Genomic DNA, 17,095 nt, shown 5'->3' with positions numbered 1-17,095 from the left:
CAGAAGAATGATGAGGTAGAAACCAGATTCCTGGATGTGAGGGAATAAAGTTAAAGGAACATTTGCCTGTGGCTCCTGTAGGGTAGGAGATAAATTGTATCCTAGAAGGACAAGCAGAGCAGTAAGCTTCACTTGGGGTTGTTTTTGTCAGGTAAGGGGCTGGGTTCTTGAAAGAATAGTTTGTTCCTGCAGGAAAGTGAGAAACAAGATCTACCGGGATAACTATAAATAGGAAAAGGGTCCTGGGCCATGTGTGGGAAATGAGAAGTTCCCGATGTAGAGGTGAGGAGACAAGAATTCCACAGTTCAGGAATTATCTCCAGGTCTAGAGGAAGGTCACATGACCTCTCTCTGAGCCTCCACCTGTAACTGGGAAGCATTAATACCCAGATCTCTTGGTCTGCTCCATTACAGAGATGCTGTACTATATTATGAGAAAGCGGAGAGCTGGAGGAAGAAAATTACCATAGAAATGGGGAAGAATGTTTTCTCCCTGACAGATGTAAAGAGCAAGGGCAAAGGGCAGATAAGGGATCCCTGTCACCATGCCTTCACCACCCCAGTAATATCGGAGTTTATAGCAGGGGTGTTTGCACACATGCGTATATGGGTAAATGGCAGAATGTTTAAGGAAGCATTTGAGAAGAAAGTGCAAAGAATCCTATGATATGTAAGTGAGTTCTGCTGAGCAGACCAGTGAATTATTGCACTTTAACTTGGTTCTTGATTTTTGTAGCCCAGCTTAGCTAAGAAGAATGCTCGCCCTTAGGAACCTACTTATTACAACATCTACTAAAACTCTTTTTTTTCTACTTAATAACTTTTTCTACCATTCTTCAGGGCCTTTGCCAAGAAACAGCAACAATTAAGTGCCCTAAAAGTCTTGCAGAGGAACTGTGCAGCATATCTGAAGTTACGGCATTGGCAGTGGTGGCGAGTCTTCACAAAGGTGGATTTTGTATACTTCTCCCTAATTAGAGCTTATGATGTGGAGTCCATTGGAGGGAGACATAAAGATAAACTCTACTTTTGTCACAGGTGAAACCACTCCTACAAGTTACTCGCCAAGAGGAAGAACTTCAAGCTAAAGATGAGGAGTTGTTGAAAGTGAAGGAAAAGCAAACAAAAGTGGAAGGAGAGCTTGAGGAAATGGAGAGGAAGCATCAGCAGGTATCTGCGTTGACTTCATAAACTGTTTCCTGAATTCATGAGATCTCCCATTCAGAGAAAATCTCACCCTTATTTAATTAGGAATAGCTCTTTCTACCTCATCATCTTACGTCTGTTTTCCACAGATTCACAAAGTATTTACATTTTGAGAATAAAAGTAATAATCGTTATGCCATGCATTTTGATATTTTATATCCTAAAATCAGTTTTCTCCGGCGCTTTTGCTTTTGTCGTTCTTCAGACATGCAGGAAATCATGTTTGCTGCCAGGCATGTGTTTCTCCAGCTGTTTTTAGTGAGGCTCCACTATTATTATCACCCTTCACAACTGTATCCTCCAAAAATAAAAGGTAGGGCTAGGCCAGAGCCCCCATATGTGCTGTCTCCAGCAGTGGTGGTCTTGAGAACCAGCATTACTTTCCAGGCAGTTAAGCTCCATAAACAGAACAGGCCTAGAAATGTTTGCTGATGACAATATTAGAATTTTAGTGTTTGAATCCTAAAAAATTAATGGAAGAAGCCCCAAGAATATTACCAAACATCTTTACTAGTTACCATGAACTTCATTGCTGTCAAATACTTACCCTCATAATTTTTGCCACTTTTCAAATTATCCAGTAGAAGAATACAAAGTGTTTTTCTTGTTGGGTGAGGGGCTGGGTTTTTTGAACACACCCAGAGGTCCTCAGGTGCTATTAGGGTCACTCCTGGTAGTGCTCAGGGGATTATATAAGCACTCTCCTCTCTAAATGATCTTCCAGCTCCAGAATAGGAAGTATATTATTCAGGATAACTTGAAGCAACAGAATCAACCAAAATGTTTTCATCTGTTATTTTTCTATAGCTGAAGATAACATTTTTGACCGTGGTACATAATTTTAACTTTCAAATCCTTTTTTCTTTTAATTTTTATAAAGACATAGTGATTTACAAGGTTGTTCATAATAGAGTTGTTCAGGTTTCCATTGTTACAACACCAGTGCTCCCTTTTCTCCACCTATGTACCCAGGTTCCTTCCCAATCCCAGCCTACCCCCATATATCATATTACTTGCTTTAACAAAACTTAAAGGAATGGTAAATGTAATTATAAATAAAATACATTTTTTAAAAAATAAAATCATTTTGTAATGATTAATTGCTATATGACTTTAAACCAATTAAGTAAATTCAAATCATTTCATACAGTATGGTTTATTGCCTATTTTCATTTACATAACTTATGTTTTCAACTCCGTCATCTAAAATATATTGTATTGTATTAACTTTCTAAGTGCAACTTTTTTGAGGGGATAGGGAGGGTGGGGCACACTCAGCAGTGCTCAGGGCTTACTCTTGGCTCTGAAAAGACCACATGCAAGGCAGGTGCAATACCCACAATACTATTTTCCAACCCCTGCATTAACCTTTATTTTATACTTGGATCTTATTGTGGCCATTATCATGTCTCCCTGTCATAAAGCTTTTTTAAATATTCTGTGTTCATATATTTTAGAGTTTCTAAGAAATAGGCAAAATTTACAAGTGTAAAATACAGTAAGAGTAAAGAAAATTTAAATGGGGGGGCCAAAGAGATAGTGTAGTGGGTAGGGCACTTGATTTGCATGCAGTCAACCTGGGTTTGATCCCTAACACCCCATCTGGTCCCCTGAGCCCCACCAGGAGTGATCCCTGAGGAATAAGCACTGCTAGGTGTGGCCTTAAAACAAAAATTTTAAATGAGAAATATGAATAGACCTATAAAGTAAAACGTGGTTTTGGTGATACTCACTATCTGTTATAACTCACTATCTGTTATAATGGTAATTGTATCTTGTGTATACACTGGGGTGAAATTATAGTGCTGACTCTTTATTGTTGTTGCAGCTTTTAGAGGAGAAGAATATCCTTGCAGAACAACTTCAAGCAGAGACTGAACTCTTTGCTGAAGCAGAAGAGATGAGAGCAAGACTTGCTGCTAAAAAGCAGGAGCTAGAAGAGATTTTACATGACTTGGAGTCTCGGGTTGAAGAAGAGGAAGAAAGAAACCAAATCCTCCAAAATGAAAAGAAAAAAATGCAAGCACATATTCAGGTTTCTTGATCATTTTTATTTATATTTTTGATTTTGTGTTCACCAAGGAGAAAAAGGTTATGAGTCATCTATAAACAAGGTTGCAAGTCATATACATTGCCATCCTTTGAAACACACATGTAATAGATTTTCTTCTAGCATGCATTTGTTTATTTTTTAAAAATAGGAATTTTATGTTCTCGTGTGACATATTTCAGGAAGTAAAGTGGTTGAAAATTAGTCTCCAGGGATCTGTATTTTGTAGGGAACCTAATTTGTTCTTGATGTCATTAAAAATTCTATTGTTTCCTCTGTTCATAAGAGCATCCGTACTAATTTGATTCATAAAAAATCACCAAGAATTAGAATAAGAAACTTCGCTTTTCTCTGTAAGTTACTTTCTTGAGCTGCAAATTATGCTCATATGAAACACAGCCATCTGTGTAGATGGTTGAATACCTAAATGAATTTTATAAAATAGTTCTTCTTTCTCACACCTAAAATGTGCTCACCTCTTCTTTCTTTTTTTTTTTTTTTTTTAGAATGTGTTCCAGAAGTTTATTTCTTTTTTTTTTTTTTTTTTCACCTCTTCTTTCTTGAATATCAAGGTATCTACATCTGTCACCAACATCTTATCGGCTAATACCAAACTTTCTCCCATGTCTCCCTTAATTTTTCTCACCTAATAGCTTAAATTTACAAATCAGACAATTCAGATATTTCTCCAGCCCCCAAAAGCTAGGTTAGCAACTAACCCATATAATAAATCATGACATCTTTTATTCTTCAATAAACAGCTTTCCAATATTCCAAAATATATTAGCAGAGTACCCAAAAGCTGTAAAAAGGACACACACACACACACACAGGATTTGTTTTCTCAAGATACGTTATTCTCTGTATTAATTAAATATTGATATTTTTTCTCAGTAATGAAATATTGGAGTTTCTGTAGTAACTATTCCTTGGGAAAACACGCCTGTGTGACTTTCAGAATTTCTCACCTCTACCCTTTATAACCAAAGTTGCTGTCGAAAACCTAAAGAATACAAATACAAATCACACTTCATAATCTTCTTCATTATCTTCATTATTTTTCCTTACATATATTTCTTTAAAAATACACGGATTCATTTATTAGTTGAAATTATATGAAACACATAGTATTAGGTTCTCTGTTCTTACCTTGGGCTGGAGCGATTGCACAGTGGGTAAGGCATTTGCCTTGCAAGTGGCCAACATAGCCGACCCGAGTTCAATTCCTCTGCCCCTCTCGGAGAGCCCGGCAAGCTACCAAGAGTATCTCGCCCGCAAGGCAAAGCCTGGCAAGCTACCTGTGACGTATTCGATATGCCAAACACAGTAACAAGTCTCACAATGGAGACGTTACTGGGCCCACTAGAGCAAATCGATGAACAACGGGAGGACAGTGACAGTTCTTACCTTAAGAGTGTGTAATAAGGGCCAATAAGTAACAAAAAAGAGTCTTTGCACACTTTAGGATAAGTGCTTTATTTTATTTCGTTTTACTTTTATTTTTTGTATTTCGGGCCACAGCTGTCTGTGTTCAAGGAGTGCTCCTGCCTCTGTGCACAGGGATCACTCCTGTTAAAATTGGAGTGATATGTCCTTGGGTGGTTCTTTATTCTACTTACTCTGTGTTTGAAGTTTTCACAGTAAAAAGTAAATTTCTACAAAGGTTTAACGGGGAATTACATAGCAAATTCAAGGATTCTTAAAGTCACCACAAATATTTATTTATGTACAATAATTATTTTATTGATATAAGAATATTATAATAAAAATATGTGTAAATGCTAAGATCACACCTGGTTTGGTGACATACTCATGTGTTCACCATATTTGAAATGAGCCCATTTCTCATTAACCTATGTATTTCAGTTTTTTTCGTGTTCACTTCTCCTTTCCCCAAAATGTGCATTAGAATATAATGAATTAAGTATGTGTCTTGGTGTGGTTTTATATTATTCATAATATAAAATTTCTTTATTAAAACTTCTCAAAAGTTATTTCAAAATGTGAATTATAATTAATGCATGTTATTCCATTGTATAAGTACAGCATTTCATTATCATCATATATCAGTAGCATGTTCTTAGTTCCTCAGATTAACACTTTGCGACTTCTTCTCATATCAGTGACTATTTTTTTTGAGTGCTATATCGAAGAAAATGTTTTTTTTTTCAAGCTTGCTGCACTTTGCCATGTTGGCTTCCAAAGGAATGGCCTAGTTTTTTTTTTTTTAACAAGAGGTGTTTAAAAAAATATCTTCTGGGGCCGAGTAATAGTACAGTGGGTAGGGTGCTTGTCATGCACATGGCCAGCCTGGGTTTGATCCTCAGCACACCCCATATGGTCCCCCAAGCCTACCAGGAGTAAACCTTGAGCACCACTAGATGTGGCAAACGCACACACACACACACACACACACACACACACACACCCCATATGGTCCCCCAAGTCCACCAGCAGTAAACCTTGAGCACCACCAGATATGGCGCGCGCGCGCGCGCGCACACACACACACACACACACACACACACACACACACACACACTCTCTTGCTTTTTTCCCCCAGAAGAGGCAGGTAAATTCAAAGGCAGGGAATTAGAGGTAGCCGATGTGACCATTTCTTTTCCTCTCTCATCTTCCTTAAGTGTCTGAACTAGAACAAGGACTCTTAGCTCTCTTATTATTTGGGTTGGGAATAGCTGTCACTGTCCTCCCGTTGTTCATCAATTTGCTCAAGCGGGCCCAGTAACATCTCCATTGTGAGACTTGTTACTGTGTTTGGCATATCGAATACGTCACGGGTAGGTAGCTTGCCAGGCTTTGCCGTGCGGGCGAAATACTCTTGGTAGCTTGCCGGCCTCTCTGAGAGGGACGGAGGAATTGAACCCGGGTGGGCTGCGTGCCCTACCGCTGTGCTATCACTCAAGTTGACAAATGTACTGAGTTGTTGGGTTTTTGTCTTTTGTTTTGTTTTGTTTGGATGCCATAACCAGCAATGCTCAGGGGTTGCTCCTGGCTCTGCATTGAGGAATCAGCCCTGGTGGTGCTCAGGACCATATGGAATGCTGGCCCCACTTCGTTACTGTTTTTAAGACATGTAGTTATTTCTGCGCTTGTCTATGGAAAATACCTTGACTAAACTTGCCATGTTTTTATCTCTCCTTGGTTTCTGATCTTGGCATGCCTGCAGCATCCACCATGCCATCCCCAGTAGTGCATATGCATTTGTTGGGTGATTCTGACCCCTTCCTTCACTATCACTTCTTTCCCTGAGTGTCACGTCTTTCAGAAGCAAATCCTTTCCTGACTATGACCAAAGGGCTTGGGGAGAACCCGGTCCTTTGTAAGTCTGTGACCAAAGCTATAGCTAAACTTTCTTTGGTCTTTTGAATCTTATGAACAGTCACAGAATGTAAAGAGGCCAGAAAAAATCTCGTTTTTTTCCTAGATGACTTTGAGTAGTATGGTCAGTGGATCCAGAGAAAGTGTACCTATTGGGTACTTACATCTTTAAAAGACACCTAAATTTAGCCATTTGCTCCTGGGTTTCTTCAGAGCTGAGGCTCTCTCTTCTTCATAGTTCACCTGTTTATGAGATGGGTCCTGGGGTTGTGATTGATTTTTATATTGTACCACGAGTGTTTAGAGTTTGTGACCTACCAATGCCTAGATGCCCAACACTTCTCTTAGAGTCTTACTTCCTCCTTATTTCTTTGTGTCTACAAAGGAGTATATTTAATGGGCTCTGCTTGTATCTACACACCATATGAATGTGCCTGTTGGAAACTCAGAAGTCAAAGATTTTTATAGCTGTAGCTGTCAGAGAAACTTCTGTCGACAATAAAAGTAGTTACCCTTTCAAAATGCTACCTCATCTGTCATTTTTGAGGAAAATGTAGATAAAAGATTGTCAGTTGTCAAGGAAAATTGACATGGGAAGGCTGCTCTGAGCAGAGCAGGACCGAGGGCTCTGGGAGAAGGGCTGATGGAAGAAGCAGCTTTGTCCCATAATCTTGTCCCAAGGCAACAAAAATGAACAGTTAGGACCTAAGGGGCAACGTGGGCACAAACTTCACCAATATATTGTTAATATTCAATTCTGTTTTCAGAAACCTACAGTGGATATTATTTTATTAAAGACTGCTGCTGGCTCCTTACTAATTGTTCTGAGAAACAGTTGTATAAGTATTTTTGCTTTCTTGAGGGCTGAAATTTTTTTTTCCCTCCTAATGGCAAAGCAACGACAATTTAAATTTTTTTTCTAATGCTCCATAAATCAAAAGAAGAATAAGTTTCCTAAAAAGAGTATCTTACCCAAGTCCTTTATGAATCATTTTTGTTTTCTCTGGAAAACTTTCTCCCCATGCAATAACTGAACATTACTTCAGACAGAGCTCTGGCCATAGTTTTGGGGGTGTCACATGATCAGCAACCTACACTCCAGTGCTGGCTGGAAACAAGGTCCAGGTAGCAAGTTTCTGTCTTTTCTTCAGAACCTGCTTTTTCTGTGGATAGTGAGTGAGAGGGCAGGGTTGTTAAGTAACTGAACTCAGTGGTGTCGCAGTGTGGAGAGGAGGATGGGGAAGTGCCACTTGAGTGAGTAGAGCCAAGAGCACACCCATACCTCCTGCATGGGCTTTGATCCAGATACTTGAGACCATGGCATTTGTTGGTACCCTCTGTTACCATATATGCATATGAATGATGTCTGAAATGCTATAAAATAACAATTACCTATGCCATTTTGAAAATCAAAAATTGGTGTTTTCTTTTAACATGCATTCCTTCAGTTATTAGTGTATGTAGAATTTTGTGGAGAATGTGTGGGAATCGACTGTTTGTTCTTCTCATAAGGACCTAGAGGAGCAACTAGATGAGGAAGAAGGGGCCCGGCAAAAGCTGCAACTGGAGAAGGTGACAGCAGAGGCGAAAATCAAGAAGATGGAGGAGGAGATTCTTCTTCTCGAAGATCAAAATTCCAAATTTATCAAAGTAAGAATATTTTTATTAAAAAGTTAATTTTAGAATATGGAAGTAAGTTAGGCTGGAGGGATAGTAGAGTGAGTACAGTGCTTGTCTTGCACGTAGTGATGCAGGCTCAATCCCCAGCACTACCTTAGTGCTCACCAGGATTTGAGACACACGTTCTTATGGTGTCCACCAGAGGTCACTGTAGTAGTAACAGATGTGCTCCTTTGGGATCACATTTCCTGGCCCAATTCGGTGCTCAACGGGAGTTGTCAGCCCTTTGCCACCCTCTCCTTTGTTGTGCTTCCGTACACTTGGCTGTGGTGTGGCTAGAAATTGTTTGCTGCTCCATATACAGCAGAGCTGCCAGGATCATATTTAACAATTGTGGCACAATGGGAATTTAAATTTGAGCAGCTATTTGCAGGACAGGCACTTTATGCCGTTGCTCTACCCTCCAGCCCCAAAATCATTTTTTAAGTATTACAAATCCCATGCGATATTTTGAGCACCTCTCCTAAAACAATTAAATTTTTTTTTCTATTCAGGAGAAGAAACTCATGGAAGATCGCATTGCTGAATGTTCTTCTCTGCTGGCAGAAGAGGAAGAAAAGGCAAAAAACTTGGCCAAAATCAGAAATAAGCAAGAAGTAATGATATCAGATTTAGAAGGTTAGTGTGTTTGAGCAAGAGAAATTTAGGATTATCAGAACATGCATCACAGTAAAATATACAGAGCAGTTACTAATATGTGCCTTAGTTTGGATTCAGTTACAAAAATAGATACATTGTATTGATTATCACCAGTGGTGATAAACCTGATAAACTTTAAAAATTTTTAAATATTTAAATCTTTAAAATATTTGCTTTAAACTTTTTCTGTTTGGTTGACACATTAAGGATCTGAATTATATTTAAATCATACAAGCCATTATATTTGTGTGTTTCTAATCTAAGAAGAGTATTAAGACTCCTACATCTCACTTCACAGGGGGTCTGGCTACTGACATGAAAATTGACAGGCATAATTTTTTTATTATATACTTTTTATATACTCTGATAATCTCAAAGGTATCCTCTTATTTATATCTTACGTGCATGTTAATAAATCTCAAGTGTGAAAAAAATGACTGGCATAGAAAAAAATTGCTGAGGGTAAGAGTTTCTCTTTCTAATGGCAAGAGTAATATGGTTAAATCCCAGAATTTCCATAAAATGAGTCATTACTTTCTGCAAAAGAAAAGAGACTGGAAGTTGACTCCATAGTGTGTGTTTATTCCCCATAAAATAAATTCTGCAGCCAGAGAGCTAGGACAGTAGGTTAGGTGCTTGCCTTGCACGAGCCCAAACCAGATTCAATCTCCAACACCACATATGGTCTCCTGAGCCCTACCAGAAATAATCTCTGAGCACGGAGTTAGGAGTAAGTCCTGATAAACAATAACTATGCCCCAAAAACAAAAAATATCCTGAGGGGGTTGAGATAGAATATGGGGGAAGGCACTTGCCTTGCCCATTTCAACCCCAGTTAGATCCTCAGCACAACATAAGCTCCCACAGCACCGCCAGTGGTCACTCCTGGAATAGCCCCTAAACACTGCTGGGTATGGCCAGTCCCCTGACCCCTCTGCCCCAAGATTAACTCAGGGACAAAATCTCATTTGGGGGCCAAATAAAAAAAATCTGTCCTGAGAATCTATCTAGTGTCTTCTTTAAGACTTCCTTCTCCCACTGTTTTAACTTATCTTTAATTTGGTCTTCATGGATTTCAAGTGAATAAGAAACTGAGACAGGAAATGATGCCGTTTTGAATAAAATGACTTATCTTCAACATTAGTTTGTGTGAGTTCAAATTGTAGGTGCATTTTGGTGGCCTAAAACTGTTCCCCTGGCCACCTGACAGTGACAAATGAACAAAGGAATGGGAACGAAGGAATGGGGACACAGGCTTATTGGTAACCAGTGACTGTTTATTCTTATTTCAGCATAGTTATATAGAAATTGTGAAGGGTGGAGGTACACGTAGGTAGGATTGAACTTACCATAACAATAAGCAAGTGTAAAGCCCCTCCTTCAGGGGAAGTTCTTCTAGGCAGTTAACTCAGGGACCATTTGGGGGTTCAGCACTCTAGATTACTTGGAGATCCAACCAAGGGTGAGATTCCATCTAAGGCTTATTGCTTTCTCCTTTTCTTAGCTAGTAATCCATTTATTTCTATTCATTTTATATGAACACAGTAAGAGATGATCTTAAACTTAAAGGTTGGATCTTCCTGGGGTCATCTCGCTATATATCCCAGTCCACAGTCCTAAGGCCAGGGTAGTCTTTCCTAACCCCAGCAGAGTCCTTATTCAGTTACTTCTTTTTGGGTCATGGCAGAGTTTGTTCCATGACCATGCACTTAACTTATTATTTAGCTTGTCTCTTTTTCAATGCCAGGGTAGCTTACAGCGTACCCTGGGTCCATCCAAGTCCCTCGCCGGGACTCTCCTTTTGGGGATGTTAGGAAGTAAGAGCAACTGAAGCTTAAGTCAAGTAAATATGATGGATGCCCAGGAGGAAATATTATTTGGAGTCAGTTAGCTCCCATGTTGCAAAAGCATAGCATCAACTGTCTTCCTTTGTCTATACAAAAAGGACATAAACCATGCAAAAAACATAGAGGAAAGAGAAAAGCAATGTAGGATTATTAATGCCTAATGGAATTGGGTGTACCTCAGGAGCACTGTGGTGGGAGTAACTCAGTAAACCTAACTTCCCTGCAGGAGAAGCAAGGAGAAACCAATGTTATCCAACAGTTTGTATCTTGAGTTTCTTCATGTGGTTATCATTTACTGTGTAAAACAATCTTTTGCATCTTCTCTATAGAACGCTTAAAGAAGGAAGAGAAGACTCGTCAGGAACTAGAAAAGGCCAAAAGAAAACTTGATGGTGAAACCACTGACCTTCAGGACCAGATTGCAGAACTGCAGGCCCAGATCGATGAGCTTAAGATCCAGCTGGCCAAGAAGGAGGAGGAGCTGCAGGGTGCTCTGGCCAGGTCTGCTTTCTCCACAAAACACCTTTGTGTTGGACTGTCACTACAGGATTTATTTTTAGCAGTGTCTTCTGTCTAGGAGTAGGTGAAAATTGGGAGAATAAATACCTTGTGTGAGGAAGTGAAAAATCTATGTGCACATAATTTGTTTCAGGAAGGACAGCAAGAAAATCTTATATTCTCAACATTTTATTTATTTATTTATTTAGGGCTGGAGCGATAGCACAGCGGGTGGGGCGTTTACCTTGCACGCAGCCCAGGCGGCCGACCCAAGTTCTATTCCTCTGTCCCTCTCGGAGTGCCCGGCAAGCTACCGAGAGTATCTCGCCCGCACGGCAAAGCCTGGCAAGCTACCCATGATATATTTGATATTCAAAACACAGTAACAGGAAGTCTCACAATGAAGACGTTACTGAGCCCGCTCAAGAAAATCGATGAACAACAGAAGGACAGTGCTACAGACATTTCATATCAAATTTAGACAAAATCACTTTTTTGTTGTTGTTTTTGGGGTCACACTCAGCAATGCACAGGGGTTACTCCTGGCTCTGCACTTAGGAATTACTCCTGGTGGTGCTTGAGGGGCCATATGGGAAGCTAGGAATCGAGCCCAGGTTGGCTACGTGCAAGGCAAATGCCCTCCCCGCTGTGCTATCGCTCCAGCCCCCAAAATCACTTTTGAAGAATGATTTCTCTTTCATACAAAGACTTCTCCCCTGCACTAACACACACAGCATGATTTGCTATTAGAATGTAGCTTTAGAATATAAATGATAAGATGTAATTAATACATTTTACAAATATTTTATTTATGAAGTATAACTATGGATATATAGTTAAACTTATAATTTATTAGTGTCAAGAAACTTTTTCCTTTTGCTGGGGGCAGGGGTGATTGTGAGGGTACACACCTGGTGATGCTCAGGACTTACACTCAGATGTCACTCCTGGTGTGCTCTGGGGACTATTACTTGGTGCTAGGGATGGGACCTAGGTCACCGAGTGCAAGGCAAGTGCCCTACCCACTATACTATCTCTCTGTCAAAGACTCTCTGTCCTCTATACTGTTAAGTCTTACTCTGACCAAATTTTCTACTTTTTTCACTTTTGAAGATGAGAGCTAGAATCTAGATGAAAATTCTCTACTACTCACTATCATATATCATCCCTATTCCTTACATCAAACCTCCCAGCTATTCCCAGACAAAAGACTTTCCCTACAGGGGAGCAATACATATAAACAAAAAGATGAAATATAGGAAATATAACATGCAGAGTAGAAGACATGAAAGTGGTTTTTCTTTCTTCTGCAGTGTCTCAGAATGCCTTTGAATCTGTTGGATTGCTACAGGCTGGGTATCAGTTTGATAGACTAACTACTACCTCTTCCAGTTTCTTATTACTACAACATTTTACTCTGGAAAACAGTCAAAACAATATTCTAATCATTAAAGTGAGATTGCCCTACCTTTTCCTCTTTTAATGAAGAAAACTGGAGGGTGGGGTGAAACTGGATTCCAGTCCTTGTTGCTCTCCAGTAGCTTTGGGGCATTCATTCACCTGTGAGCCTCTGCCCCCGGCCCTATAAAGCTGCTCTAGTTTTGTGCCATGGTTAAGAGATGAGTACTTAGAGCTTCCTGGTGGAACATACTTGAGTTGGTTTACCTGAGAAGCAATCTATCAGTGTGCCAGTTCTGTGTGTATCTCATGCTTAGTTTTAAAAATGTGTGTCTCATGCTTGGTTAAAAAAAAATGAGATATGCATCTCATATCTTTACTTTAAAAAAATTTTTAAGCAAGCTAGTTTTATGGAAACTCTTTTAGAAGCATGTGAGGGGAGTGGAGGGGAGCTGTATGTGTTCAAGGAGAACGTGGGCTTGAAGAGCAAGCCTTATACTTGGCTGTTTTGACAGAGGTGATGACGAGACACTCCATAAGAACAATGCACTCAAAGTTGTGAGAGAGCTGCAGGCCCAAATCGCTGAACTTCAGGAAGACTTTGAATCTGAGAAGGCTTCACGAAACAAGGCAGAAAAACAGAAAAGGGACTTGAGTGAGGAACTGGAAGCTCTTAAAACAGAGCTGGAAGACACTCTGGACACCACTGCAGCTCAGCAGGAACTACGGTGAGTAGTAGACACAGAAGCACAGCGTAGGTGCCTACCAACCACTGCCAATGGCCAAGTGCTGACTGAAATATTTAGGATGTGCTTTACTCTGGTGTGTTTTACTTTATGCGGTCATTTTGAGTAGCCTCTCTCTCCTGAAAATACGCCAAATGAAATGGTGTCGAAATAGCTGTGGTTAGAACCAGCCATAGATAGAATGTATATGGGGCATGTGGGTGGACCCTAGACTGAGGTACACAGAGCAAGAAGAGAAATGGGACCAGGGGCATGTCTGAGGCCCTGGGTTCCATTCTCGGTACTGCATGCCTTCTGAACACTAGTAGCAACCAAGTACATCAACAAAAATAAAAGAGATGAAAGAAGGGAGCGGAAGCTGATCCAAAATAGGAGATAGCAGGGTTCTAAGGCTTCTGGTGACAGCTGCTGTTAGTATGAATAACGATAGATAATCAGCTAAAAACAGAAGATGAAAGGTGAGTACCAGTACCCAGACAACGGTGGGCACTGGGGAGAAGCAAGCACTGAACATGATTCAACAGCCAGGTACAGGCAGGAGGAAAGTGAAAAGCATAGGAGAGCAGAGCCAGAAAAGGCTCATTTGTTGAAATCTTAGCATGTCAGCCCATGTAAAATCACCGGAGAGTGGTGGCAATAATCTAGTAAGCAGAGTGGGCAGAAGGACTGATCATCGCTCCTGATATCATGTAGATATCATTATTATAGAAACTCGTAAATTATGATCTCCCGGACATGTCTTAGCCTCTTCCTGATATCTTCTGTACTGCCAGGCATGTGACACCCAGCCCAGGAATCCCAAATATAAGGAAACCTACATACACACACACACATGTACACACCACAAACCTGCCGGCTGCTCCAAGTGTGAGTGATGATAAGAGTAGCCCACCACTCTCGAGAAAGTGGCTGAGGTCCAGCGGAGGAAGACGAGAGTGACAGGCTTTGTTTATAAAGTATAGTCAAGTGAGAAACGACTTAGAACAATAAGGAGGGAAAGAGTTGTGAGGGCTGTTACGCTTTTCTCTGGAGGATGAGCATATTCATAACTGAACCTGCGGATAAGGCTGCTCCAAGCTGACGACGTGCAGCAACAGAACAGTGCCCCCATGTTCGCTCTGCACAATTCATCCGAGCCTTCTCAGGCTCATTCCACTGGGAAAAGGAGAAAATGTGCTTACACACAGAAACCAGCATAGAAATCACTGCTATTAGTTACATATTCAAACTATGGAACAAGTTTGCCAGAAATATGGTTCAGGGCTATTATAAAATTACTTCTACCTCAACTTTCAGTGTTATTGTGGCTATTGGCTGGAGTGATATTTATCTAACTTGTTTCCTTTTTAAATGAAGCCACATGCTTAAGAAAGGTGCTGCAAATGATTTATCTAAAGAGTGACTTATTTGCAGGTAAAATCTCTTCTAGTTAATGAGAGGAATTTTTACTCGTTACCTTATTTATGTTAGATCATAAAAGTATTAGAAACACATATTGCTAATACTAATATAATCTTTATACCCTAAATACATACTTTATAAAACTTTTTATTTCAGGACGTCCAAAATCTGTATCATCTTGTACCTGCAGTGTTACATCACACACTAGAAACTTGGGGCTAGAAAGATAGTATAGTGGCTAGGACACTTGCCTTGCATGCAGCTGACCTAGATTTAATCCCCAACATCCCACATGGGCCCCTGTGTACTGCCAGGAATAATTCCTGAGTGCAAAGCCAGAAGTAACCCCTGAGCATTGCCAGGTGTGGCCCAAAAACAAAATAACTAGAAACCTTTCTGAACCAAGAATGCAACACTTCAACCTGCATTCTAATGTCCTGTTTTTTTTAATTCCTCCCAGCCTCGAACCATTTTCTGATATAGTATTAGGAGTAATTTAGTTTACAGCTAATACTTCACATCAATGATAAAAAAAAATCTTGCTTTCATCTGAATGCAGTGTTCTGATTAATCTAGCCCCGATCCCTTTGTCCTCTTTTGAAAGCCTCTTCAGTATTTAGTCTTTGCCAGTTTCATTGACATTTCTGTTGGTTTGTTTAGCAGGTAGGTTAGCATCTTTGATATATTAATTCCTAATAAATAATAAAAATTGTCTGCCAAGAACAGTCAAGAGACCCTTAAAGACACTACCCTGTGTTTCAGTAGTAAGTAGGGCGTGGAACGGAAGTTGTTCTGGTTTTAGGATTCCTGATACCACAGTAATGGACATGCCAGCATATTGGAAAGTGACACGTCAAGTAATTATCTAAGGAACTGGTTTAATATTTTAAGATAAGGACAGCACTTTAAGAATGTATTTTTTAACTTATTTGACTATTTCTTTGTTTCTCTCAAATGTTTCTCTAGTACAAAACGTGAACAAGAAGTAGCAGAGTTAAAAAAGGCTCTTGAGGAAGAAACCAAGAACCACGAAGCTCAAATCCAGGATATGAGACAAAGACATGCAACAGCCCTCGAGGAGCTTTCTGAACAGTTGGAACAGGCTAAAAGGGTAAGGGAATCCCTGCTGTGTGTTTCTAGCTAGGAGAAAATCATTGGTTGAACCCACTCAACCCTTCCATTCCACTCAGTGTTGATGAACTCTCAGACTTTGCTGTGATGGGCTGATTGGGAACCCCCATGGCTCTTTAAAAAAAAAACAGGGTGGATCCAGCTACTATCTCAGGTCACCTATTTCTTCTTCCTTCTGATAACTTAGTTCAAAAACCTTGAGTAGTGAAGTGTCACTTGGTCAGCTGCTTCTAATGTGCGCCCCCTTCCCCCTGCCCTTTCCAGTTCCCTTTTATCAATCCAGTATACTGTAGCACTGTCCTCCCATTGTTCATCGATCTGCTTGAGCGGGCACCAATAACGTCTCACAACAAACTGAGACTTGTTACTGTGTTTGGCATCCAATATACACAATGTATAATTCATTTCATTGTTCCTTTTCTGTTCTCAGGTACAGGCATTCCATCCTGATAAAAAATAATTCCATTTGCCCTGTAACTCCAGTCACCCTGGGGAAGCGTCTTTGTTGTTCCTCCTCTAAATATACCTTCATGCAGTGTTTGCTCTTTCTCTGATTTCCCCCTTTCTCTTCTCTGCCTGTCAGCACCCAGCTTTTGGGGAGGTGTGGATGAGGGGTATTCTGGGTCACACCTTACAGTTCTCAGTGGCTATTCCTGACTATTTGCTCAGGAGCAACTTCTGGAAGTGCTCAGAGGACCATACATGGTGCTGTAGCTACAAACCAGCATTGGCCACATGCAAGAAGATCACATTATTCCCTGTAATATATCCCCAGCCCTCGACAAGCCAACTTTTAATTTATACAATGACAGTATTAACATCAACTGGATGCTTACGTGAGCATTTCAGTGACTTTGCTGAACACTCTCTTGCACTGCCTTTTCTAACCTTCATTAGCACATTGTCAAGGGGAATATGGAGAGAGCGCAAGTGACAGAGCACTTGGCCAGCATATTCGAGGACCCAAACTCAGTCCTTGGCACTGTGTGGTCCCCCAAACACTGCCAGGTGGGCCACTGAACGTGACTAGGTATGACTTCCTTATATGCTGAGTGTAGTCCTTGTGTCACTGTCCTCACAACAAAGTGTGTCACTCTGAACGAGCCCTGCATCCAGTGGCAGTCCCAAGTCATCTCAACAAAAGCAAAGGGACAAGGAAA

The 17,095-nt window shown here is 40.3% G+C and overlaps 1 protein-coding gene across 5 annotated transcripts in view; it reads left to right on the top strand.

Moving 5' to 3' along the window:
- The window catches only part of MYH10 (myosin heavy chain 10), a 165,157-nt gene that overhangs the window by 122,176 nt on the left and 25,886 nt on the right, over positions 1–17,095 (top strand). For all 5 annotated transcript variants that reach the window (XM_056115237.1, XM_056115235.1, XM_056115236.1 and 2 more), the window contains 8 exons: positions 841–949; positions 1,039–1,170; positions 3,035–3,241; positions 8,108–8,245; positions 8,770–8,893; positions 11,091–11,262; positions 13,173–13,385; positions 15,771–15,915. In XM_056115237.1, the coding sequence (XP_055971212.1) occupies positions 841–949; positions 1,039–1,170; positions 3,035–3,241; positions 8,108–8,245; positions 8,770–8,893; positions 11,091–11,262; positions 13,173–13,385; positions 15,771–15,915 (1,240 nt within the window). The remainder of the gene's footprint in view (positions 1–840; positions 950–1,038; positions 1,171–3,034; positions 3,242–8,107; positions 8,246–8,769; positions 8,894–11,090; positions 11,263–13,172; positions 13,386–15,770; positions 15,916–17,095) is intronic.

Source organism: Sorex fumeus, unplaced genomic scaffold, assembly GCF_029834395.1.
Source record: "Sorex fumeus unplaced genomic scaffold, SorFum_2.1 ptg000028l, whole genome shotgun sequence".
In the NCBI taxonomy this organism is placed as follows: domain Eukaryota; kingdom Metazoa; phylum Chordata; class Mammalia; order Eulipotyphla; family Soricidae; genus Sorex; species Sorex fumeus.
This window is presented reverse-complemented; position numbering and strand designations above follow the sequence as displayed.